The sequence below is a fragment of the Magnolia sinica genome, chromosome 1, assembly GCF_029962835.1.
Source record: "Magnolia sinica isolate HGM2019 chromosome 1, MsV1, whole genome shotgun sequence".
NCBI lineage: Eukaryota > Viridiplantae > Streptophyta > Magnoliopsida > Magnoliales > Magnoliaceae > Magnolia > Magnolia sinica.
The window spans coordinates 27,307,412-27,332,810 of NC_080573.1; the positions used below are offsets into that span (position 1 = coordinate 27,307,412).

General features: G+C 40.0%; 1 protein-coding gene across 1 annotated transcript; it reads left to right on the plus strand.

The window, feature by feature from the left end:
• Positions 1-7,217: 7,217 nt before the first annotated feature.
• On the plus strand, positions 7,218-11,988 carry LOC131245193 (uncharacterized). The gene is made up of 7 exons (XM_058244476.1): positions 7,218-7,367; positions 7,536-7,607; positions 7,709-7,822; positions 9,301-9,396; positions 9,795-9,925; positions 10,487-10,825; positions 11,812-11,988. The coding sequence occupies exons 1-6, from the start codon at positions 7,218-7,220 to the stop codon at positions 10,653-10,655; spliced, it is 732 nt and encodes a 243-aa protein (XP_058100459.1). The 3' UTR covers positions 10,656-10,825; positions 11,812-11,988.
• Positions 11,989-25,399: the final 13,411 nt, after the last annotated feature.

Consider the following 25,399-nt stretch of genomic DNA (forward strand, 5'->3'; position numbering starts at 1 on the left):
GACCCTTCACTTTAGAAGTTTCGGGTGGTCCCTCTAGATCATAGGGGCCAATATGGTTTTCCGGTCATCCTTGACGAAAATATACACATTATCTCGCCCTTTATAAGTGGCGTCCCTGTCGGATTATTGGGGTCGACCGAGTAGTATTTGACAAACTTCAATGTCAACCACATCGCATACTACTTCATCCTTATAATTTTGTCAACTGAACAGGATATGGTGCACTATTTAGTTACCTTTATTTTACTAATATTCTTGATCCAACCAATCTTGTATGTGGAGGGATGACGCTCCGTTTTCAATTACAATTTTTCTACCATTACCCTAGAGATGATGTTCCTGCTACTCTCACTATCGATGATCACATCACAGACTTTTTGATTCACCATACGCCTAGTTCAGAAGATGATATGTCGTTGTGGGTGTACTTCTTTCCTTGGCACATAAAATAGTCGCCTTATGATGAGTAATTCACCATGATCCTACTGGACCCAACCTGACTCATCTGTCTCGTCTTCTATGTCGTGCTCTGGTTCCTCAATTCCCGGATCCTCGTCGAAATTTTTAGCATTACCATCATTGATGGTGAGGTTCGCCACTTGTCATTGGGGACAAGTATTTGATAGGTGACCCAGCTAGCCACAATGAAAGCAATGGTCCAGCCTTAGCCGAGCATAGGGGTTCGAGATCCTACTTGGGCCAGCGACAATCGATACACCCCTTTGGGGCCTAGTTTGTCCGCTTCCTTGATCCCAATTCACGGGTGTAGAAGGTTAAGTGCATGCTCTTACAGGTTCCTTCCCCTTGGGCTATGAAGCTCCCTGATTCGGGGTTGTCACGGCAACCCTAGCGGTAGGATAGATCCGTGTGTTGGGATATTCAAGTTGTAATTCCACTTGAGTAGCCAACTTGATTTCATCATTCATCATCTAAACGAACTGCATCTGGACTCGCTCCTGGATCGACATACGCAATCCACCGTTGAATCGGGTGACTTGCTGCAATTCAGTTTTGTCCAAATTGTTATGCGCCACTAAGCGGTAAAATTCTTCTACGTAATCTCTCACCCACTACAAGAAAGTAGGCCTTTAGCCTCAATTTTTTTAGCCTCAGTTCAATAAAAGGAGGCTAAATGTGGTTTTTAGCCTCGGTTGTAAAGGAATTGAGGTTAAAAATTCATTTTTTGCCTCGGTTGGTGAGAAACTGAGGCCAAAAGTTTGTCCTTTTGCTTCAATTGGTGAGCAACTGAGGCTTAAAAGTCTATCCTTTTGCCTCGATTGGTGAGAAACTGAGGCCAAAAGTCTGCCCTTTTGCCTCGGTTGGTGAGAAACCGAGGCCAAAAGTTTGCCCTTTTGCTTCGGTTGGTGAGCAACTGAGGTTATAAGTCCGCCCTTATGCCCCAGTTGTTGAGAACTGAGGGCAAAAGTCTGCCTTTTTGCCTCATTTGGTGAGAAACTGAGGCCATAAGTCTGCTCTTTTGCCTCGATAGGTGAGCAACTGAGGCTAAAAGTCCGCCCTTTTGCCTCAATTGTTGAGAACTGAGGGCAAAAGTCTACTTTTTTGCCTCGGTTGGTGAGAAATTGTGGCCAAAAGTCTACCCTTTTGCCTTGGTTGGTGAGCAACTGAGGCTAAAAGTCTACCCTTTTGCCTCGGTTGTTGAGAACTGAGGGCAAAAGTCTGCCCTTTTGCCTCAATTGATGAGAACTGAGGCCAAATGTCTACCATTTTGCCTCGATTGGTTAGAAACTGAGGTCAAAAGTCTGCCATTTTGCCTCGCTTGTTGAGAAACTAAGGCCAAAAGTCTGCCCTTTTGTCTTGGTTGGTGAGCAAATGAGGCCAAAAGTCTATCCTTTTGCCTCGGTTGTTTTGAAAGTGAGGCCAAAAGTCTGCCCTTTTGCCTCGGTTATTGAAAAACTGAGGCCAAAAGTCTGCCCTTTTGCCTCGGTTGTTAAGCAACTGAGCCCAAAAGTACGCCCTTTTGGGTTAGAAGAAGCAACTTGCAGCACAAATGTTCTCTGATCTATTCATCATATGGAGTCCATGGGAACATGCACTAATAAAAAAATAAAAATGAAAAATTCAGGAAAACAATCGTCTTGTCGTCTGGCAGACCATGCATGTACGAAATTAGTCAACATTTGGATATGGTGACTATGTTGAACATAAATGTGGCCACTTGATACGTGGACCAGCTTGAGTTTAGGCCCCACCTAATGAAGGGTTCGGATTACACATGCCAGGGCCTTGTGGAGACATGTGCCGCGACTAACAACTTTCATTGTGTTGGTCGTACGTACAGAGAGAAAAGCATGAATACTCTCACTGCGCATGATGATTTATATACACGCATAACGCTGTATGCGTGGTTGTACAGGTACCTCAATCCAAACCGGTAAATGGTTTGCAAATATAATGGATGGTCAAAATGAAAAGTAGTAGATGCTCGTCTCTTCCAACTTGGCACGTGTTGGTTGTTTTCCGCCATGCAGACCCCGTAGGGAGGTGGTTCATCCTACATCAACTTCGGTTGTGGGTCCTATCTGATGAGTGGGATGGATGTTGCACGCATTGATCAACGGTTCCGATGAGCCAAGATGTGTCCCACGTATGACGGAGACTGATAAAGGGAGCGAGTACCCATGATACGGTAAAGCTGGATGATTGGAAATGAAATAGAGCCATCTCTTCACACTAAACGTGTCAGGATCATGCATCAATTGGATCCGTCCATCTTGTTACAATTAATGTGGATGGAAAATGGTTGAAAATACTCAATGGTTGGATGATTCTAGTAATCTCATTTGCTCCCACGAATAGGTTGGCAATCTGGACGGTTTAGATTGCATCACGTGTATGCTACGTTTATGGTGGTGAGTCACCAGTATCTTTTAAATGGTGGTGAACCATCCAACGAGTCTGAGCCCTTCATCCAAGAAGATAAGATGATCAAGAAGGGATAGACGATGGAGCCAGAAGAATCGGATACGGTAAACGCATGAATTCCCATACGTTCAAACTTCCTTGGGACACACCCTGGTGTGTGCGTGCAATCCAAACCGTGAATCAGGTGCATGTTCTCATGCACTGTATATGAGTTATTAACGGACGGTTTGGATCTGATACACTCAGTACGCAATCCGCTTCCATCTCAAGCTACCCTATATGTAAAAAAAAACCCAACGTCACTACCTCTTCTCTGCTTCCATCCACACCCTCTCTCTCTCTCTCTCTCTCTCTCTCTCTACTTCGATCCAAGCCCTCAATCCAATCTCTCTCTCTCTCTCTCTCTCTCTCTCTCTCGATTAGAAGAAGGAGAGCTGCTAGAAGACCTCCTTATCATTCAGATCCAGATCCAAATCCATTCTCTCTCTCTCTCTCTATCTCTCTCTCTCTATTGGAAGAAGGAGAGCTGCTAGAAGACCTCCTTATCAGATCCAAATCCATTCTCTCTCTCTCTCTCTCTCTCTCTCTCTCTCTCTCTCTCTCTCTCTCGATTGGAAGAAGGGGAGCTGCTAGAAGACCTCCTTATCATTCAGATCCAGATCCATTCTCTCTTTCTCTCTCTCGATTGGAAGAAGGAGAGCTGCTAGAAGACCTCCTTATCATTCAGATCCAGATCCAAATCAGTTCAAGGTAAGCTCAATTCTTTTCATTTCGCTCCTTCCGCTCCTTTTCTCTCGATCTCAAATTTGATCAGATTAGGAGAATAGAGAAAGATCTATTATGTATTGTGTTTTTTAGGAACATGCACTTCCTGCATCCTACTTCCCTCTGCTATCAGAAACTGATCCTCATTGGAGATGGATATGATTCATCTTCAATTTAGGTAATTTTGCATTTGGGAGCGGTTGTGGATAACTAGCTGTAGCATGACAGGAGTGATCTATTTTCAATTAACCTTGCAGATCTTAGATTTATCTGTCTTCCCAGCTGTTTTTTTTTTTTCCATTTCCTAACTGTTTTGATTCTGTATTTTTCTTGTTGTTTACAATAACTATGGTTCTGGCCTGTATGTTTGTTTTCCTTTAAGTTTTTCCATTTGAGAAGTCACCTTGCCATAAGACATATGAGGCATCCATGCAAGCCTGGGGTACATCTTCCCAATAACTTCATCAAATTCTTTCTAGAATATGATAAGCAGATGAGCTCTTGTTGCAAATTGTACTGTACAGGAGAAGGAGATGCTTCATCTGGCAAAAAGTAAAAAATCATATTAATACCTCTGTGCATGTCCTCGTACAATGTTGTGAATCTCTGCCACTTTGGACAGTGTTGGAATCTGGGCTAGGTTTGTGATATCTATTCATAACAAGGCCATTTGCAGCATGACGTTGCTTGGCTCGACCTGTTCGATTTTCATCACGGGGGTCCTTGTCTTGCCAAGCCAAACTTCCAAGTTCAGACAATATCTGTTGAGCACCAACAATTGAACGAGCCTGCTCAACTGAAGTTGGGTCTCTTGACTCACAATTATTAGAAGGAAATGAGTAGGATTCCTGTGATAAACCTTTTGGCTTTTCTAGAGGATTATTCAATTTGCTGGCTGATGGCAGGTTCTTGGTCCTTGTCATAGAACCCAATTTGTTTGGTTGAAAATGGAAATAACCGATGTTGGTTTCATCGGTGTTGGCATCAGAAACTGCCTCATGTCAGCCATATCTGAGAGTTCATCTGAGTGATCAGAAGGCTCCTTCATCAGAGAAATTTGACAAGGCAATTCAAATGTAAATGTTGATCCATGTTTCTCTCGGCTGGTCACTGTAAGATGACCCCCCATCAGCTCCACCTGCCTCGAAATGATCCCAACATGTTGAGTTAGAAGCATCAACAAAAAGATAAGATAGCACTAGAGTTTTAGAGAAAATATAATCAGTAAAATATTTTATTTAAATTTAGATAAAGATATGACATAAAGAGAAATGCTCCAGTGCTCTTGAAAGCACTATTAAGTTATAGTTCTCCTAGTTGCTTTGAGACACTGATTTCAATCCATTAATCTGGACTGTTCATTAGGTCCAATGCACATCTCATGGACTAACATCCAAATATCATGCCAATCTGACAAGTTTTAACCATTTGATCAATGCCCTTTAATATGGACTGTCAAGACCATTTACACAGTAATGGGTCCAGTGAACAATTTAATCCATATGCTTGTTAGGGCCCATCATGGATTTCTTATGATTCTAAAGAACCACTTTCGTTAGGCAATCTAAACCATCCATCCATGGATTGGAAAGGAGACAGCGACAGACAAAAGGCCAAATCAAGAATGGATTAGACAATTCAGATCAAACGAATAGACTGTTCAAGCAAACCAATTCAACTAGGAGCATGATATAGTGCTATGAGAGGACTAGAGCATATCTCTAACATAAAATAATGTTTTGATACATCTTTCCACTTCAATCAAACTAATGCAAGTTTTAGTCAACTTTTTCAAGTAAAAAACTACCAATAGAAGTTAACTACAATGAATTATAGTCCTGATATTCTAGTAACATACATTTCGCTACATGCAATGCCCATGGTTTAGTAATCCAGACTGTTGATTTGATTATCCCCAAAAATCTCCTAGATTGGAAGAAATTAATACTCTAATGGTTGGCCAATTTCTGTTGAATGTGGACCTTTGTTGTATTTATTCTTCTTAACCATCTATTTTTAGGTGACTAAAGTATGGAGGCTTGCGTTTAGCATGACTAGATTCTGTTTACTTCATTTAATATCTAAGTGTTGTTATGGATTAGAGTGATCTAAAGGCCTGTTTGGCAGACGCCCAGAAACGGGTTCATCTCATTACTTAATCATAATTATGTATTAGAGACTATGATCTCTTATACATAATTATGATTAACTAAAATGAGATGAACCCATTTTCAGCTGTCTACCAAGTAGGCCCTAAGGATTTTTAATTGAAAACTTGAAAATAGGAAATATCAGATGACATCTCACCAGTTGTTTGCAGATGGCAAGGCCAAGTCCTGTTCCTCCATACTTTCAAGCATGATCTGCACTGATTTGCTTGTACTTTTTAAATAATGTCGGTAAAGCCTTTTCTGTTACATGAAAAGTAACTAACATTGCTCAGCAATGTGGGATGAGAAACAAGAATTATACAATTATATGCAGCGTCGCATGAACAGGAAATGAGTTAATCAGATTCCTCATACAGATTTCACAGGATTGGACAGCATTTGGAACTAAAAGGATACATTTATTTTTCTGGTGAAGGTGGATGGTGCCACCTATATTTTTATCAACAGGAATAATAATAAAAATAACAGAGAAAGGAGAAGTGGAAGAACAACATAAACTACAAGAATACCTGGTATCCCAATTCCTGTGTCATATACATCACAACGTAGCCATACTATTGTTTCATGCGGATGCTGATGCTTCTTGTTGTCTTCATCCATCGAAGCTGTGATTTCTACTGATTTTCCTACTCCATCTTCAGTGGTACCATATTGATTATTATCTTCCCCATGGCGTATGCTTTCTAGGAAGCAGCTACTTTGAGATGCTTTAGAAGAAGTTTCTCCTGTTAGTTCTTTCACTGAAACTGCATGTTGATGTCCCTCTCCACGTCTAGAATATTGTTCAGGTACTACACGAAGGTTTATTCCAACCTTTCCTTCATGTGTAAACTTGATAGCATTGCTGCAAAATAAGTGTAACTTGCAAAATTAAGAGATTGCTCAAACAAGCACATAATTTATGCAGGAAAAAGGTGCAAGCATTAATAACTATGCATTGTCATAGTTATTATTCCTTGCAAAAAATAAAAAAAATGAAAAAATATATGTATTAGCATTGTTCTAACCTGTTAAGGTATGTATTTAGAAAGAGCCTTTTTGTAATATGGGATAGAATAAAGGCCTATTTGTATTTTTCTGAAGTTCCTTTTATATAAATAGAAAATTGGGCTAGAACCTAGGTAGCTTTTCTCCTTTCCTCCAAACATTCTATTTTCCTCTCCTTTCGCCTTCTCTTCTGCTGCTTCTTTTCTTTCTACCTTTTTCGCATGCCATTTTTTGTGCATGCCATTTTTCTGAAGCTTTTTCGTGGAAATTTTCCACATTGATTTGATGCGGCTGACCATTTGCCACATCTAGAATAAAAAAAGCCATCTTATTTCAAGCCTTCATGCCCTTAACATTTGAGACTATGTCATTTAATAGTTGGTCCTTTCTTTTTCAGGTCAAGTCGTATTTATGTGTATTTATGTGTTTGACACGCGAAAGAATCCAAGAGCTCCTGATTTGCATAAAGTTGTTGAGAAGGATGAGAAGGAGCTGCTGTTGCTGTTGATGGCCATTTGCCTTAGTGAGGGTCTTGAAATGAGGGTTGCAGATGGGAAAAAGGTGGGCCATGCTTTTTTGCTTCATGCTTTGTTTGCTAATGAACTCCATTAGCTAGTGGCTTGTAGCTGGTTATTATGTTTGACTTCTGATATCAGCAAACTTTCAACAACTAGTCCAAGTTTTTAAAATGCTCTAACTATTCATTTTCTTCTTTTGGTTTTGTAACAGACAATTGCAACATTTTTTAGCTGTGTTATGTCTGCTATTGGAGGAAAAAGTGCTGGTCCTGGTCGGTATATTGTATTAGTATTGCAGTTTCTTTCTTCTGTTCGTATTTTGAGATCATTCCTTTTTGTCATGCAATATAGAAGGGAACTGATTTAAGGCATTTGCTTTTATAGGCAAATGCTGTGGTTAATGTGTACATCAAGCACGAGAAGAAGTTTGCTTTTGTGGATATGAGAAATGTTGAAGAAGTGAGCAATGCAATGGCATTAGACGGGATAACGTTTGAGGTAACCATGTTCCCTTATTATTATTATTATTATTATTATTATTATTATTTTAAAGGTACCTTGTTCCATTTATTTCTTAAAAAAGTATTTTCTGCAATTTGATTTTGGTGATAAGGAAGACGATCCATGTCCTGAACAAAAATGAGCATGCTCTTGATATGGCTGCAGCACTTCATCACCAATTAGGAGATACTGACGAATGCCTCAGTGAAGAAGAGAACTAATGTGTTACTTCTTGGTGATCGCCGTGGAGATCTAGGAATGTCTGATGGTTTGAACTATGAGAACCAAATTGCTGTTGGATTCTTGTAAGTAAACCACTGCCTTTCTGTCTTTTGTAGTTATAAATTGTCAGTTTTCCTTTTTCCTGTGAACCGTTACTTGTAGATAAATGGTCTTAGTTGAATTTGTTGGAGTTATGTTTCAAAAGCTTGTTCCATCAGCAGAATTCCAACCAGAATACCATATGCTACCCTAAAATCAGTTAGAATATTTTCCAGTTTCAGACGAAGTTGTAGATAACTAAACAAAAGAAGTCCTAGGAATTTTATGTTGATGGGAACAAAGCCTCAATTGCATGATCTCCCCTTGGCTTGGAAAACTTGGCTCTATCGAGTCTAATTTAATTTACTGCACCTAGAGTCTGGGTTGATGTGCTGATACAACACAGGTGCGGCCCACCTAATGAGTGGATTGGTCTGATTTTTGAGGCAGGTGACCTTCATGGTGGGTCTCAGTTTGCATGGATCCGATCTCCCACTGATGTGACATGCAGGCAGTTGAGATGGGGTTGCCTGCTAAGTTAACATGTGGCTGGCTGTTGGTGATCAATTCTCTTTTGTGGAGTTTGTACCTTTTTATGCACGTTGATGTTGACTTGGGGGACCTATTCTTCAGTCAATTTCAGGCCTCTGATCTATTCTATTGTTTAGGAAGTGAAGACCATATATTGAACGGTTGAATTTCTTTTTTCTCTCGCTTTTTGTTAGACCATTCTCTCCTTTCCTCTAGTTCAATCTTTACAACCTGCCAATGGCTCTTCTATGAGCATTTGAACTGTTGTCTTTATTTGAAAAATGTTTATGAACATAGGGGCATGTTCACTATCTTCTTTTTTTTTTCCCCTTCTTTTCCATGTCATAGGATTTTGATGTTCGAGAGTTTGCTATATCAGTTGCTGGCAGATCGTCTGAAAAGAATCCAACATATGTTCTGCCTGCACTTCGTCGCCATCTCATACAATTGTTGATGCATCTTGAGCAAAGGTAATCTGAAAGATATCTACATGCTAATAATATTATTGATTTATGGGGAAATGGATGCCCTTTTATTTGTTTCACATCATTATCTTTGAAATATTCAGATCACAACTTTTCTCTTCCATACATTGCTCCGATACACAAGGTCAACTTAGTGATTTGGTCCTTAGTACAAGCTAAATGTATGCCATCTCATCTAGTGAGGTTGTCACATTTCAGGCACTTGTGGTGAAGCTAAGGGAAGGCACCGGGCCAAATGCTAATACTGGTGTTGTCACTGGAGTTCTTGCAACTGTTGGGGAGCTTGCTAGGGTGGTGGGTTTACTTCCCTATTTTTTGGGTTATATTTTGAATCACGCTGTGTGCTATGGTACAAGTTCCAATTTCATCAAGTCTGATACTTTAAATTAGCTTACCTTTTATGTGGGTGGTATGAAAAGGAATGATGAAAAGGTTCTATTTTGATGCTAAATTGTCGAAGCATTGCTCTAGGAGTTTTTGCTTGTTTACTTTAATTTGTAACAAGTAGTGATCATGTTGTCATTTTGGTATCTACCTCCTTTCATAGAGGCTAGCATACATGCTTGCTGCATTACACTTTGGGGACCACACGATGTAAGGATAATCACTTACCAGTCATGTTTCCACAAGAATGTTTTTTCTCTATTAGCAATGGTGTGATCTTAATTCGTTTGTTGTGGTCCTTGTTATAGGGAGGTTTTGGAATGAAGCAATATCTCTGTGAACTAATGCCAGTAATTGTTGAAGCCCTCTTGGATGGAGCTGCTGTTATAAAGCGTGAAGTGGCTGTCGCAACTCTTGGTCAAGTTGTACAGAGCACTGGGTATGCTATGTCCTCTAATTTGCTGTTCTCAATTTAATATTACATCACCTGACATTGCATGGTCATTGACCAGTCTTAGCTATGATAGGTAATAGCTTGCCCCAAATGGCATGCTTTCTAAGAGTCTCGATAACCAGTTCTCAGGACCCGTCTTCTTTCTTCTTTCAGTACCAATACAATTCCAAATTTTTCTTTAGTTCCATTTGATTGACATTAAATAAATAAAATGATATGCTTTTGCTAAGAGGAACAAAAGAAAAAATTTTCAATTCCCAAAAAGTGATCTCTAAGGGGCTTCTACCTTTGTGAATTTTATTTTTCCTGGCAAGTATTGGTCCAAACTGGTCCCTCTCTAATTTCTTTTAATGAGAACTCCCCATGATTGTGTCTACAAAAGCCAAGCCCAGGTTAACTCTATACTGTTCTGCTTCTTGATCCGTGAGCATTTATATTAATTGAACTGGGGATGCATTTTGAGTTTCCCTTTAAATAAGTTTCTATAACTCGTAGCGATAATCCTTAGTTTTGATTAATGTCGGATTGATTTCTTTTGTTTGGCAGTTATGTGATTGCTCCATACAAAGAGTACCCACAACTGCTTGGTTTACTATTGAAATTGTTGAAGGAGCTGGTGGATTGGGTTCAAACAGCTGGTGGATTGCGACAGCCTTTGATTTTACAACTAAAGGGGTTCTCCAACCTGCAGTGCAAGGGGAATTGTGGCGGATGAAGGACGTGGATGGGAGGCCACCCGGAATGATTGGATTGTGGCCAGAAAAGATTGTCACATTCATCGACAATCATGATACAGGATCCACACAACAGTTATGGGCATTCCCTTCGGATAAAGTCATGCAAGGATATGCTTATGTTCTCACCCATCCAGGAATCCCTTCCATAGTGAGTTCTAATCATCTACTATTGTTATGGTTTTTTTTTTCTCCTGCTGTAAGTATCCATAAAATTACATGTCCTCTGAGATTTGGATGGTTATAAGCACAATTGAACTGGTATGCTCCATCATACATAGACTAAAAAAATTTACCTTCCTAGCACATTTGAAGTGTCAGCTATTAGGTCCCTAATCAAACAGTTTGTGAAGAACCATGGTGTGTGCATTGAATAAACTTGAGTGAGATGTTTTCAAGAAGGTCCTGCACACATCTCACTTAACCATTGCCAAGATTCCATTGACCTGATGTTCCAAAAGGCTAAAAGCAGAGTTATTTCTGTTTTTGTTTTTGGGTTCAGTCACTTTCTCGGGTTGTAATAGGGAAGATAGCACGGGGAGTTGTGTTCATTTGACACATGGACAGTCGCACGCAAAATGTCTACCTTATTAAGTACCTGACCTGAACCAACTTGCTGTTTTATACCTCTTTAGGATATTTGTTTATTCCTGGTGGGATTTTTGTCTGTTGATACTAGCACTCGTTCTACCATTCAATCGCTGCATGCTTGTGCCACATGTACAATGTTTGTGTGCATGCATACAGGTTGATATATTCTGCTAGCATCCATAAACTGACTATTGGATTGAATAGCATTTTCCCCCACTGAAGATCTGTACCATTTTTGACAGATATCACAATGATATTGATGTTTCTGTCTTATTGCAAAGTAGCAATGAAGGTTTCTTTCATTTCTTTTGCTCTCATATGTTTTTTCTCGGATATCCATATGCTCGTACATGTGTCAAACAAGTCTATTTTAAACTTCATATGGTAACTTTGCTTTTTTGACATTTAAATGCTGAGAAAGAAACCTCTAAAGCTGTTAAAAAGTAAAATTAGGAGCCAGGGACATGCCAGTGGAGCGATCTAAACTGTCGATATGATGGACTCCACAATAAATTACTGCTAATGGTGAGTTCTTCTTCTTTGCAGATGATTTCGGACAACCGAACAAGCTGTAGTTGTTCATCAGCCAAGCAAAAGTCATACCCAAATCTTGCGTTGTGACTTTGTATTATTTGTGGAACCTAATGTTGTGTAATAGTTTGATTCAGTTTGTTTTGAAAACTTTAAATAGTAAACAAGTGAGATTGATTCTTTGATTGAGTTGTTAACTATTTTGTTGGTATTATGGCTTTCATAATTGATTGTTTCATGAGTGGATTGAATGAATGGATTAGTAGTTTAAATAAATATTTAAAAAAATTAAACATTTTTAGCCTCAATTTGTAATCGAGGCTTGGATTTAGCCTCAGTTGTTGAGAACCAAGGCTGAAATTCCCGTGGCTAAAGGCTTTAGCCTCGATTGTTGAGAACCGAGGTTAAAAATAGATTTAGCTTCAATTGGAGGCAACCGAGGCTAAAATTTGAATTTAGTCTCAGTTGGAAACAATGGAGGCTAAAATTTTGATTTAGCCTCATTTCGAAAAAACTGAAGCTAAAAAGGTCTTTTAGCCTCACTTGAAGAACCGAGGCTATAAAAGTCATTTTAACCTCGGTTGCTAAAACTGAGGCTAAAGCCTTTAGCCATAGGGGTTTCAATCTCAGTTTGGATAACTGAGGCAAAACTGAGGCTAAAGGCTTTAGCCTCAGTTTTTAACCTTTTTAGCCTTAATTTTGAACCGAGGCTAAAGCCCCCTTTTCTTGTAGTGACCATCCAACTACTCTGTCGACAATTTTGGTATTGTTGGAATAACACTTGATCCTAGTCGCTAGGGAGGAATCGTGCGCGTAGCAGTTGCTTCATCCGCTGCCATGTGCAGATTGATGCTTTTTTCTGTCTCGCTCATTTGAGTTGTGGTTGCTCCCACCAAGCTAAAGCTCCACCTTCAACTTGTAGTCCACAAGCTTGATTTTTTTTTGCTTTAGGGATGTCCATATAGTCGAATAATAGCTCAACCTCAAAAGGCCAATCGAGAAAATCCTCAATGTGTAGTTGGTCATTGAAGCTAGGAATATCGACTCTCATCATGAACTCCTGATCTGTCTGATCACTACCTTGTCTGGGATATTGGATGACTATGTGTCGACCTCCTCATCGTTGGATCTTCCTTCCTCAGGAATGATTCTTTGGTTCGTTGTTGGCACTATTATGCGATCAGGGGGATCATGAGATCCAATAATAGCTAGTGGTGGATTACTACCATGAACACAGAGATGCCCTAGGGCTTCCGCTATGCGATCCGTCATGCAATCAATGGAAGCCTATAGCCCTTGCATGACTTGCCAGTTCTCTCGTTGCACTACTTCTAAAGCCATATCCGTTAAAGGTAAATTTTCCCGAGCATCGTCCATGGGATTGTTGCCTAACCCATCGTTAGAAGCCATAGATCCGAGGAAAGGGCTCGCTTTGATACCAAACTAACGCAAGGGAGGATGTGAGGTCAAGCACCATCTTCCTCAGGAGGATAACTGTTTCGAATCCACGGAACTTCTCTAGACTCCTCACAAAGACTTCTCAAATCTACGATAAAGAAAGCAAGCAAAATAGAAATAAATTCTATAAAATTCGTAATTGATTGATAAATAAAATAAATAAGTTCACAACTCTTTATATAGGGATACTAAGCAATGGAAGAGAACTCAGAATCAAACTATAACTAAAATTCCTAGAATTCACAACTTACTATAAATAGTAAACTTACTATTTATAGACGGTTGTGATGTCAACTAGCGCACAAGGTTTTCAGCCAAAAATAGTAAATGTCCTATTTGGCTTCACCAAGCTGTTCTCCTAATTATTCTAAGCACTTCTCACGTTGGGTGCAACTCCTAAAGCCCAAGGGATGAAGAGTTATAATCAAACTAAAACTTACTATTTATAGTAAAAACGGAACTAAAATAGGGAAACGATTGTCGATCTAGTGGTATTTTGCAAATCTGGCTTGCACAACCCAGCAAAGCGGGGTAAGCGAGGTTGGGTGGCTAAAATATCTCGCTCTACCCTGAAATCATATATTTCACGCCTAACAACTCGTTCCAAATTGCGAGACACTCATAATTTAAGGTCTTACGGTGTGGATCACTTCTATCGTTGACTGGGCCTTTTCTAATCCATCTTGGCCATGAAACTGTCCGCGACCCGCTCTACATCACATGGCCGCAGTTTAATGACGCAAAATACAAATCTGATAAGACATAGACCAGCTTTCAGATGAACGGCCGATTAAAACTCGAGAGATAAACCACATTGGAAGAAAAACAGTTTCAGAGGGTTGAAATATTCCACCGACTGAGGATCACATGCGTCCAACCTGGAGCTGCATGGGGCCACCGTGATGTGTGAGTGCCATCCAACCAGCCAATTATATGTGGCCCAAAAGTTAGGCCTACCAATTTTATGTGCCCCAAATGTTAGGCATGGATCACAAAATCCAATCCGAAAATTTGGTGGGCCACACAAAAGGGAACAATGTGGCATATTGGGAGGGGACGCCCACCCTGGAAACTTTTCAGATGGAATGTGGGTCCACTGCATTGGGTATATGTCAACCAACCCGGCCGGTTATCAGATGCAATCCACCAAGATCAAGGGACACACCAAAGTCAAAACATTTCAAATTTAGGTGGGCTACAAAAAGTGAGTGCATAGGCTGCAGTCATGATTGTACAATATTGTTCCATCTAAAGAATGTCCCACCTAAGTTTTTTTTAATAGGGATGATTCCTGGGATGAATATTGCCCATGATGAGTATCATCCAACCAATGTTTAGATTCTACATACACATCACGGGTGGTTCCAGACAGCTCACTCATCCAATGTTTAGATTCTACATCCATGTTCATGCCCCTTCAAACAAAAACAGTTCAATGACCAGAAATGGTTGAAACATTCAATGAGGTTTGGATCACTGAGACGTACTCACACGTAATTAAGAATCCACGCTTCTGTAAACAATATATTTGTTTTCTAATTCACCGTTGTAAATACAGTACATACAAATAAGTAATAATTATCTAGCACTGTAATTTCAATGGACAGGTTTTGCTTTTGAAAGTAAAAATTGTGGAGGGGTGTGAATTTCACTAGGAGCTTATTATGATGCATATGGCATATCAATGCCGTCCATCTATTCGGATAGCTGATTTTAGGCATGAGCCCAAAAATGAGGCGGCTCCAAAGCTCAAGTGGACCACACCACAGGAAACGGAGCGAATTGAACTCCCACCCAAAAACTTCATGTGGGCCACATACTTAGATATTTTATTTTCCCCTTATCCATATTTGTGTGACCTAATGAATAGGTGAGATGACAAATAAACAATCTCACAAGCCCTAAGAAGAAAAAACCTTTCAATGGTGGAAGTTTTACCACCACTATTTCTTGTGGTGGGGGCTATTTGAGCTTTGGAACTACCTTATTGTTAGCCCATGTCTTAAAATGTACGGAAAAAATAGATGAACCGTGTGAATATGTCACATACATCATGATGGGGCCCACAAATTTAAGTCGGTCCTTTCGACCAATTCTAGAGACTGAAATATTCACCTAAAATTAAATAGGTATTTTTAGTGGAATAAAAATAGATTTTGACCAAAGTAATCTTATGGTAATGCCAAACGCCCCAAAAATCGAAACTTCTACAAAATTACCATAAATGGCCCCCTGACTTTATTTTTTAATTGGGACAAATTTGCCCCTGCTTGGAGGCTAGTGTCTGTACAGACCTTCTTCTTCTTCCTTTTTAAGCATGTCTTCTAGAGACCCACGACTCCTCCTTCCAACTGTGTTTTTCGGCATACAGTCACTGCCATCAACTTTTTCGGTGTATGGGCACCATAACAACTTTTATGACCTTAAAAACGGGCGTTGTTTTTGCTCCGATGAACACATTTCTTAGAGATGGAAGCTACTATACTGATAGGTGCAAGACTTTTTGAATAAATTATTTTATTTTATTTTATTGCATATAAAAATTAAAAATTTCTTAGAGATGGAAGCCACTTTTGGTTGTAGATAGAGAAGGATGGTTATGGTTGTTGTCTTGGGGAGAAGCGATTGTCAGAAGAAATTTGAGGTGGAGACGGACGATTGTTCTTATCATGTGGAAGACAAAGAAGGAGATAGAATTTGAATTTTATAATGTATTGCCTTCGAAGACAATGAACATATATCAGAAAAACGTTGTTGAGGGTTGTCTATGTTAGGAATGCTAAGATCTGCTGCGAAATCACAGGATCTCTTTTGTTTGATTAATTAAACGAAGTCAAAATCTGCGAAAGTGATGCAGAAATTTACCCGGAAAAACGATGAACCATGAAACTCCAAGTCCCTATCAATTCGTAACTGATTTAAGCATTCAAGAAAAAAAAAAAAAGAATCAAACCCCCTGGGGTATCTCTGCATAAACAATTAGAATATTGATCAAAGAAAGTTTTTTACGGCAAAACCAGAGCAGAGGTGGAAACCGATGCCGGAAACAACCTCACCAGATAACTCACAGGGCAATCAAACCCTAACCCGACATATTCATACTAACCTGGTAAGATCTGATCTGTGCGAAAACGATTAGTTAGTTATATATAACTAGTTCGTTATATTATATATAGTATAGTTAGTTATACCAACTCGAAGCCCATAGCGAGAGGAAGAGAACGCCTCAGACAGATCGCAAAACAGCACACCCTGGGGAGGGTTAGGATTTTTCTTTCCCCGGGAAAGAGAGAACCAAACCCTAGAAGAAACTAAACTCCACCCACCAAGAAGCCCTAACTCACCTACTCTCATCCATAACTAGAGGAGAGAGAAGGGAGAAAAATCAGACACCTAGGGTGCCACGTCACCCGTCTTTTGAGTTACCACATTGCCTTTCCGAGAGAGGACCCGCGGCGTCAGTTAGGTCTTCGACCGAAAGAAGGTTTCCCGTGAGGACAGAGCCCCGGACTCTTCCTTGCTGGTCGATCATATTCGTCGAGTCGTCTCTCACCCCCCGAAGGGGCTTATCCAGTTGACGTATATAAAGAACTTCTCTCTGTTCTGCGCCATTCGTTCTTCCGGGTGGTCACTTTGAAACCAGGCGGCAACTGAAAGTTGGTTAGGTTTGGGATTGGTAAGGGAGAAGTTTCGACGGCCCTAGCCGAATCCGTACGGCCGACTGTATCCACCGGGCATCCGTCGTGGGGGTCATCCTAACGCCAGCTGAGGGGGATGGGCCCAGTCCCGTAGAAGGCGAGCTCCATTGGTTGAGGGCCCAGCTGATTGGATGTAGACAGAGATATAGAAAGTGTGCAGTGAGGGATCTTTATAGGTAGCCAGTCTTTACTTGACTCGGCCCGACGCCTGGAACTCCCATGCCTTTCTTGGTCGGACCAACCCAACCGGCGATTTCCGACAAGTCTTTCTTCATTTTCGCATTTTATCGGTATTTTCGTCCTAAACTACTAACAGATAGGAAAGAAAGATTCTTACCACTTAACTTTGACGCTGCTTCAAGGCAACTGATGAAGTTCCCTGTTAAGGGCTGAGGGTGAAAGCGTAATGAAATTCATCCTATAATAGAAATATCTATATCAGAAGGAAGCACCGATAAGAGTGAGCAGGGAAGAGCTGGAATGTCGGTCTTTGGCTAGAGATGCGCCTTTCTTCTATTCTTTGATTATCAATCCTTCTTTCTTGCTGTCTGCCCATTCCTTCCAGGCAAGCATAAAAGTAAAGGCAGGAAGGCGTAGGAATAGCAGACGAAAGGGAAGAGAGACCGAAGCTAGGCTAACTTCATCGTTCCCCTTTTGTTCAAGGTGCGGATTACGGTTTCTTCCTTCCCAACGCTATCCGCCCATGCAAGAGCGACAGCTGCTTTGTAGTCAAGAGGAGCAGATCCATGCTATTCCCTTGTTTAAGTTTAAGCAAGAGTCTATTTTGTTTTCCTCCGGTTAGCGAAGTTCCCCAGACTAGGGTTCTACCATGACGAAGAAATGCATTCTAAAAAAGAAAGAGATAGGTTCGTGCGTGCAGCCGTATACGAAAGTACGCTTCCTCTTCTTTCGAATGCTAATGTGTGGTTTTGTCCTACTTCCAAAGTCACAGAGGGAGCTGGAGCCGATTTTTTGTTTGACTACCCTTATTCTATTCAATCGACGGATGGTGCTAAAGGAGTTGGGAGAAGAGTCCACCTATAGTTATAGTAGTTAGAAGCCCAGCTTCAATCGTCAGCAGGTGAGTCAGCAAAGTTCTCTAGGAAGTCAGCCCATTGCTTTGACTTTTAGCTGCCACTGCTTCATCGCATCGGATGTTGCCCTTGAATTTCTTTCTGTAGCCGCATCGGAGGATGTAATAGCAAAGTCAAGGTTGTCATGTGTTAAAGGTCGAGGTTGTCATGTGTTAGGGTCAAGATTATCATGTGTTAAGGGTCTGGGTCATGGTTGTCATATGTTAAAGGCCTAGGTCGTGGTTGTTATGTGTTAAGCATCGAGGTTATCATCTGTTAAGGGTATATGTTGTTATGTGTTAAGGGTTGTGGAGCCCATCATGGTATATGTGTTGAATCCACCATGTCTATTGGATTTAGAATTTAATTTAATGTCATAGGCTAAAGAATGAGTTACATTCAAAAATTCTATGGCCCATAAGAAGTTTTCAATGGTAGATTTTCAATATCAGTACTTTCTGTGGTGTGGTCCACTTGAGCCTTTGATATGCCTCATTTTTGGGCTCATGCTCTAAAATGATCATCTTTCAAAATAAATGGATGGTGTGGATAAATACATGCATCATTATGGACCCCACAAGTCCATCAGTCTCTAGCTAGGTCCTGCTACCCCATCTGTGTCATCTCCCATCACGTTCTTGCCATCAAAAGCTATATTGGACCCACCATGATGTTTGTGAGAAATCCACTCCATCCATCCATTTTGGAAGATCATGTTAAGACATGAGACCAAAAATTAGACAAATTTTGAAACTCAAGTTCGCCACACAACTGGAAATAGTAGAAAGGATATGCCTACAATTCAAACCTTTCTAGGCTCCACTTTGATGTTTATATGCAATCCACACCGTTTATAAAGTGGACCAAATGCTCATCAGATCCTTACCACAGGGATGAACTGAGAATAAAAATATTAGCATGATCCAAAGCTTTTGCAGCCCCATGAATGTTTCAACCATGGGCATATGATCTCTACTGTTTTCTGTTGTGTGGCCCACTTCAGCTTTGGATCTACCTCATTTTTTGGGATCATGTCATAAAATGATTCAGAAAAACATATGAACGGCGTGGATTTCTCACAAATATAATAATGGGCCCTCAGTGTTTACCTCATTTAAATCCCACCGGCCATTACTTATGGGGCTCATTGAAAAATATATAAAGGGGAAATTTTGTTTCGAAAATTTTGAAAAAGCTATCATGGGGCTATCATTTAAAATTTTTTAGAAGTTCCAATTTTTTGTACATTTAGCATTACCATGAGGATACTTTGGTTAAATTCTAGATAAAATATCAAACAGTCCTACATTCCACCCTACGAAGCGGATTGGCTAGTGTACCACACACCACCGATCTTGCTGGTGTGTTATCAGTGTTATATCCCAACCATCATTTCATTTGGTGAGCTCGTCTTAAGGCTTGAACCAAAAAATAATATAGATTGAACGTGTACCAATGAAACTCTTTTGGGGTCATAGAAGTTTTGGAGCAATATGATATTTGTTTTTCCTCTTCATCAAAGTTTGTGTGAGCTTATGAACAGATTGGATGGAAAATAAATGTTATTGTGGGCCATACGTATGTTTTAACGGTGAGAATTATTATCCCTATTGCTATTTCTGGTGTGGTCCACTTAAGCTTTGGATATAAATCGTTTTGGGTATCATGCTATAAAATGATTGGTATCCTACTCTAAAATGATCTCACAGCATGGATGATCGATGTGGATATAATAAAAACATCATTTTGGGGCCATGTAATTTTAATCTCCTTAGAACCGTTCGTACAACTCGGAGCTCGGGGGCGGTAGCGGTCGTCTTCACACGACGCGTACCCGCCAGATCGCAGACGCTGGTATGTGGTACACCAGCCAATCCGCTTCCCAATTTATCGTTACTATAGTGGAGGGCAGGTTGGTAATTTACACTAATGAGAGAATGGATCCGTTAGTCACCCTTACTTTCAAAATTTGAATCACAGTCCATAAAAACCATGGTTTTCCTCCTCTGGTACTTGAAAATCTCGTGAGCTCAATCATGGTGGAAAAACCCATTCCCGACCTTCTCTCCAAAGGACTTCTTCGTTTGAACTTCTCTGATTCCATCTGGAATTATTCTTTTCCTGCAACCCAAATCCTCTCAAAACCAAAATCCACCTCTTGAAACCAGAGAAGCAGCAAATGTCTCATTTTCTGCAACTCCCAGATCACCCAAAATGGAAAAGGAATCTAAAAGAGGCTGAATCTATATTCCATCGTATGCCTATTAGAAATGTCATCTCTTAAACAACATTGCTGATGCCATATGCAGATAATGAAAAGACTAAAAAAGCCCGGATGTTGTTTGACAGAATGCCTGAAAGAAACAGTGCTTTGTCGAACACAATGATCATAGCCTATGTACATAGCCTTAAGATTGCCAAAGCTTTCAAGCTATTTTTGTAGATCTAGATCAAAACCTGGTTTCTTACACTACAATAATCATGGGTTTTATCCATGTGGGGATGTTAAGCGAGGCCAAGAAACTATACTCTGAGATGCCTCTGATTGGGCGGGACCTAGTCGCTTCGAATGCTCTGATTTTAGGGTATTTGAAGACTGGAAAATTGGATGAGGCAATTTGGGTTTTTGACGGGATGTTGGAGAGAGACATGGTTTCCTGGAGCTCGATGGTAGATGAGTATTACAAGAAGGAAGAATTGCATTTGCTAGAGCAGTTTTTGAGATGATGCTGGAGCATAATGTGGTTTCTTGGACAGCGATGATTGGTGAGTATTTAAACAATGGAATGTGGGAAAGCAAATTTCGAGCATTTATAAGGATGAGAAGGGAAGGCGCCGGAGTCAAGTCCATGACACTAACAGTAATTTTCGACATTCCTGTCGATTTGGGTATATTTATAGAATGCATTCAGGTTCATGGATTGGTTCTATCAATGGATTTTGAATGGGACGTCTTTCTAGGCATTCAATGATCACCATGTACTCTAGTGCTGGTTGGATGGATGCTACTAAAACTACATTTAATATCATGAATAGGAAAGAAATAGTTTCTTGGAATTCTCTCGTGGCTGGCTATGTCCAAAATGATAAAATTGAAGAGGGTTCTGCACTCTTTAAGAAGATGTCGAAGACAAATGTTGTTTCTTGGACTGCTATGATTGTTGGATTCTCAAATAGACGGACGATTGAAGAATTTGTTTGTCTTTTCAAAAACATGCCTACAAAAAACGATGTAGCATGGACGGCATCTCAGGGTTCGTGGTTAATAAGGAATATGAATGTGTGTTTCAATGGTTTGTTTGGATGGTCCAAGAAGGAATTAAACCCAATATTTCTCTTACTTTAAGCAGCATGTTGAGTGCATCAGCAAGTTTAGTAGCATTGAATCAAGGAGTGCATATTTATGCCTGTGTTGTGAAGACGGATTTGGGGTCGGATTTTTCCATTCAAAATTCCTCTATCTCATGTATGTGTAATGTGATAATGTTAATGATGCATGTACATTTTTTTACTGGTATTGATAAGCTGAACCTTGTTTTCATGAACTTGATATGATTAGAGGATTTGCCCAACATGGGTTTGGGTAAGAAGCATTACAATTAATCAGAGAACTGCACATCAATGAATATCAATCTAATGAGATTACGTTCCTAGGAGTTCTTTCAACTTGTATTCATGAGGATTTAGTCGAGGATGGATGGTAATACTTCAAATCAATGAACTCTTCTTATTGCATCGAAATGGGGCCTGACCTCTACACATGTATAGTTGATCTCCTATGGTGGGCCGGATTGCTAAAGGAAGCAATGGATCTGATTAATTCGTTGCCATTTCAGCCCCACTCGGTTGTATGGGGGAGCTCTGCTAGGAGCTAGTAAAATCCACAAGGACCTGGGGTTTGAAAAGCTCATGCCTGATAAAGATGTACTTTCTAGATTTCGAATTCAACTTTGTCCTTTGTTCACTTTGTGCGTGCATGTATGCAAGACACCCGAAAATTCTCATCCTTGAGTAATTGACGTCATTGCCTGTCCAAACTTCTTCTACAACCTTCGATTCTAGCGTTGTAGATGTTGATTGATTTACAATATAGCATATCATGTTCACTGCTTCTTCCCAGAAGATTTTAGGGAGCCCTATATATAACCGCATACTTCTCGCCCACTCCAATAGAGTTATGTTCATCCTCTCTGCCACCCCATTCTGTTGTGGGGTCTCTAGAGCTGAGAAGTGCATTGTAATGCCTTGTTCCTTGTAGAATTTCATGAATCCTACCTTTGTACTCTATACCGTTATCTGACCTGAGTCATTTAATATATCTCCCAGTTTTCTTTCCTACTTCCTCCTTCCATTCCTTGAACTTGACGAACACCTCGAACTAGTGCTTTAATAATTAGACTCAAACCTTCCTTAAGTAATCATCTATAAAGCTTACGAAGTATCGTGTTCCTTCCTCAAATGGTATTGATGTTGAAATCTGATTAACCTTGCTAGCCTGTCATGTACCTGCAAAAAGAAATAGCTACGGGGGCCCTGGTTGTAGCCGAGGACCCTCCGATGCCTAAGTCAGAATAAGTACTTTGGGGTCTAGTCGAATTAGGGTTTTTGTGCGTACCTTACATCATAGGTAGGGTTCTTATTTATACCCTCTTAAGGCCTCTTCCGTATATGGTAATGATCCTACCATGTAGGTGCGTATTACACAAGGGATCTTCCCCTAGGTATTTGATAATATCCTCTACATGATTCTCGGTGAAGATCTCGAGGAGGTAATCATTTCCGTATACGGAGGAGATCTCCTGGTGGTCGATATCTAAGGAGATCATGCTCGTCAGCTGATATTGAGCTCTAATTCACATTGGCCGAGGTCCCACAGACTAAGCTTAATTTTCGATTGTGTTCAGGGCCAAGTTCCAAGATTGTGGCCTCTAATCAAGGTCAAGTCGGTAGTCACAGTTGTTGCTTGGTCGCGACAGTGAAATACTAGAAAAGCAATTAAGGTCATCGTTGATGGTAGAGCTCAGGTTGGTTGCAGAGGTCATGCTCAGTGATCGAGGTTGAGCTCTTACCAGACCTCCTCATCTTAGCTACATGCCTTGTCGTTTCTATCTCATTCTAGTTGTTTGGTCAGTCCAATTTTACCTATAATAGATGGTACTGTCACTGCCCCCCAGACATCATAATGTGTATAATCAAGTACACAACTGCTAGTATGTGTAGCAGTTTTAAACCTTACCCACACTATTTTTCATAGATGCAATGTTTCCATAAATCCACTTTGCACGCCTTAACGCCCTTTAACAGTTTCTATTATGGAGTTTCATCATACGCCCTTACTGCATATGCTACAGATTAGTATCATTTGTGTCAGATTATGAGTGTGAGGTGGTGGCGACCTTATCTAAAACCATGCTCCCAACCAACTTGTATAGATTTTCTAAATTATGTCCCTTCATTAACACCATTGCACCTTTGGTGACCTTGATTACACTACCAAATGCGATGAACGTGCACCCGTTCATATCTAAAACCCCCAAGCATATTAAATTTTTCTTCAAATTCGAGACATGACTGACATTAGCTAGAGTCTATATGACTCCCTCAAACGTCCCTAAATTGATGATCCCTATTCTGATGGCATTGCGAATTGAGTTATTCCCCATCAGAACACTTCCACCATATAACGCCCCAAATTCGGAACCCAGGCCCTACTACTTCGTAAGTCCAAAAATCAAGTCACAACATCTTCCTCGCCACTCATCGGACTTGGTGAACAATTAACGAACTTCCCGAATGCCAAACCCAGTTCATGGCGAGGGAGTTTTTTTTAATGGTTAATCTTATTAAGCGGTTACACATTTTACACATGGTATCAACGCAAATCCAAGAAACGAACATGTTTGATATGTTACACATAAGATGGTGCATTCACTCAATGATATGGGAGGAGATAATAAAGTCCCTATAACTCCTGCAGGCACGCTTCTACTAAATGTGTCCTGAAAAAGTGTAAATTATTTGTATGAGCAAACCACAGCTCGTGAGTCTACTGCGTGCTGGGAGTAAAACACGACTTATCAACACACTCCCGTAAAGACATCCAAAACAACCACAGGCATATTATCAAGCAAGCATGTTATCATATGTGGGCATGTTATCAACCAAGCATATTATTAAAGTTAGACAGGTTATCATGAATCATGTCATCAATTTTACTCAGACGAACGATCATGAATCATGAGAATAGTCAATCATTATGTACAAGATAATCAAATTTCATATTCCACTATAGAGCATACTATAGAAAAGAGATGACAAAGTTTGTTTGTGTAGTCAGGATGATAGTATGCGGTATTGTAAATGCTATCTTATCTAGCTCGTAGGTTTGTCAAATTTTGTAGTGCCAAAACCTCTTGGAATCTATATCTTGTGTAGATGTTACTGAAAGATCAACTTCATGTCGTCTTTGCCTAAATTCAAGTACAAGATCAAGAAGTTCAAATTCAAGTTCAAGAAGTTCAAGTACAAGATCAAGAGACTCAAGAACAACATCAAGAAGTTCAAGTACTAGATCATGTTTTCAAGCTTCAACTACATCAAGAGAATGATATGTGATGATTCCATCTCACAAATAAGGTTTGTTTGACCCTAGATTGACCTTAGGATAGGTCATACAATTTGCATTTATATCATAGGTCATTTGATAATTTTATAGGTTATTTTTCGACTAGTCCTAGTCATGGTTCGACTAGTCCAAGTATTAGCTCGATCAGTCCAAAGTTTGTTGTGAATTTTCAGAATTTCTATTAGACCATTGACCAGTCCTAGAGACTACTCAACCAGTCGAGTGAACAGTGCTTGACCAGTCGTGCAAGCTCGACTCAAAGTCTAGAAACATTTCTACGTCCCACTCAACTAGTCGAGTGCAGGGCTCGACCAGTCGAGCAGGCCACTCGACTAGTCAACCAAGCCACTAGACCAGTCGAGTAGCGATCTTATCTTATCACGCCAGAATTTTTGAAATATTATTAGTCCTTCGACTAATCGAACTGACCACTAGGCCAGTCGAGCGAACAGTATTTTTGCCTATAAATTGAGGACGATTTTCAGAGTTTTTCAATTCATTCCAAGATATTCAAGTCACAACTCTGAGAAAACTTGTCATAACATTCAAGAAACTAATTGGTTAGTATTTAAGATTCTTTTAATAACTTTTTTGCATTTGATTTTGTGATCTCTATTCAATTCTATTTGTTTTGAAAAGGGAATATTGATTTTACCCTTTTTGAGATCAAAATCAAATCAAGCTAGCCCAGGTTAATTTAATCAAAAAATCATTTAGATCTAAGAACCCTTTCATATGTGAGTTTGAAC

Excerpts from the sequence above, each read along its gene's own strand:
- LOC131245193 (XM_058244476.1), top strand. The coding sequence starts at position 7,218 with ATGTGTATTTATGTGTTTGACACGCGAAAGAATCCAAGAGCTCCTGAT. Across the intron at positions 7,368-7,535 it reads GGGTTGCAGATGGGAAAAAG|ACAATTGCAACATTTTTTAG; the intron begins GTGGGCCATGCT and ends GTTTTGTAACAG. Across the intron at positions 7,608-7,708 it reads CTGGTCCTGGTCGGTATATT|GCAAATGCTGTGGTTAATGT; the intron begins GTATTAGTATTG and ends TTGCTTTTATAG.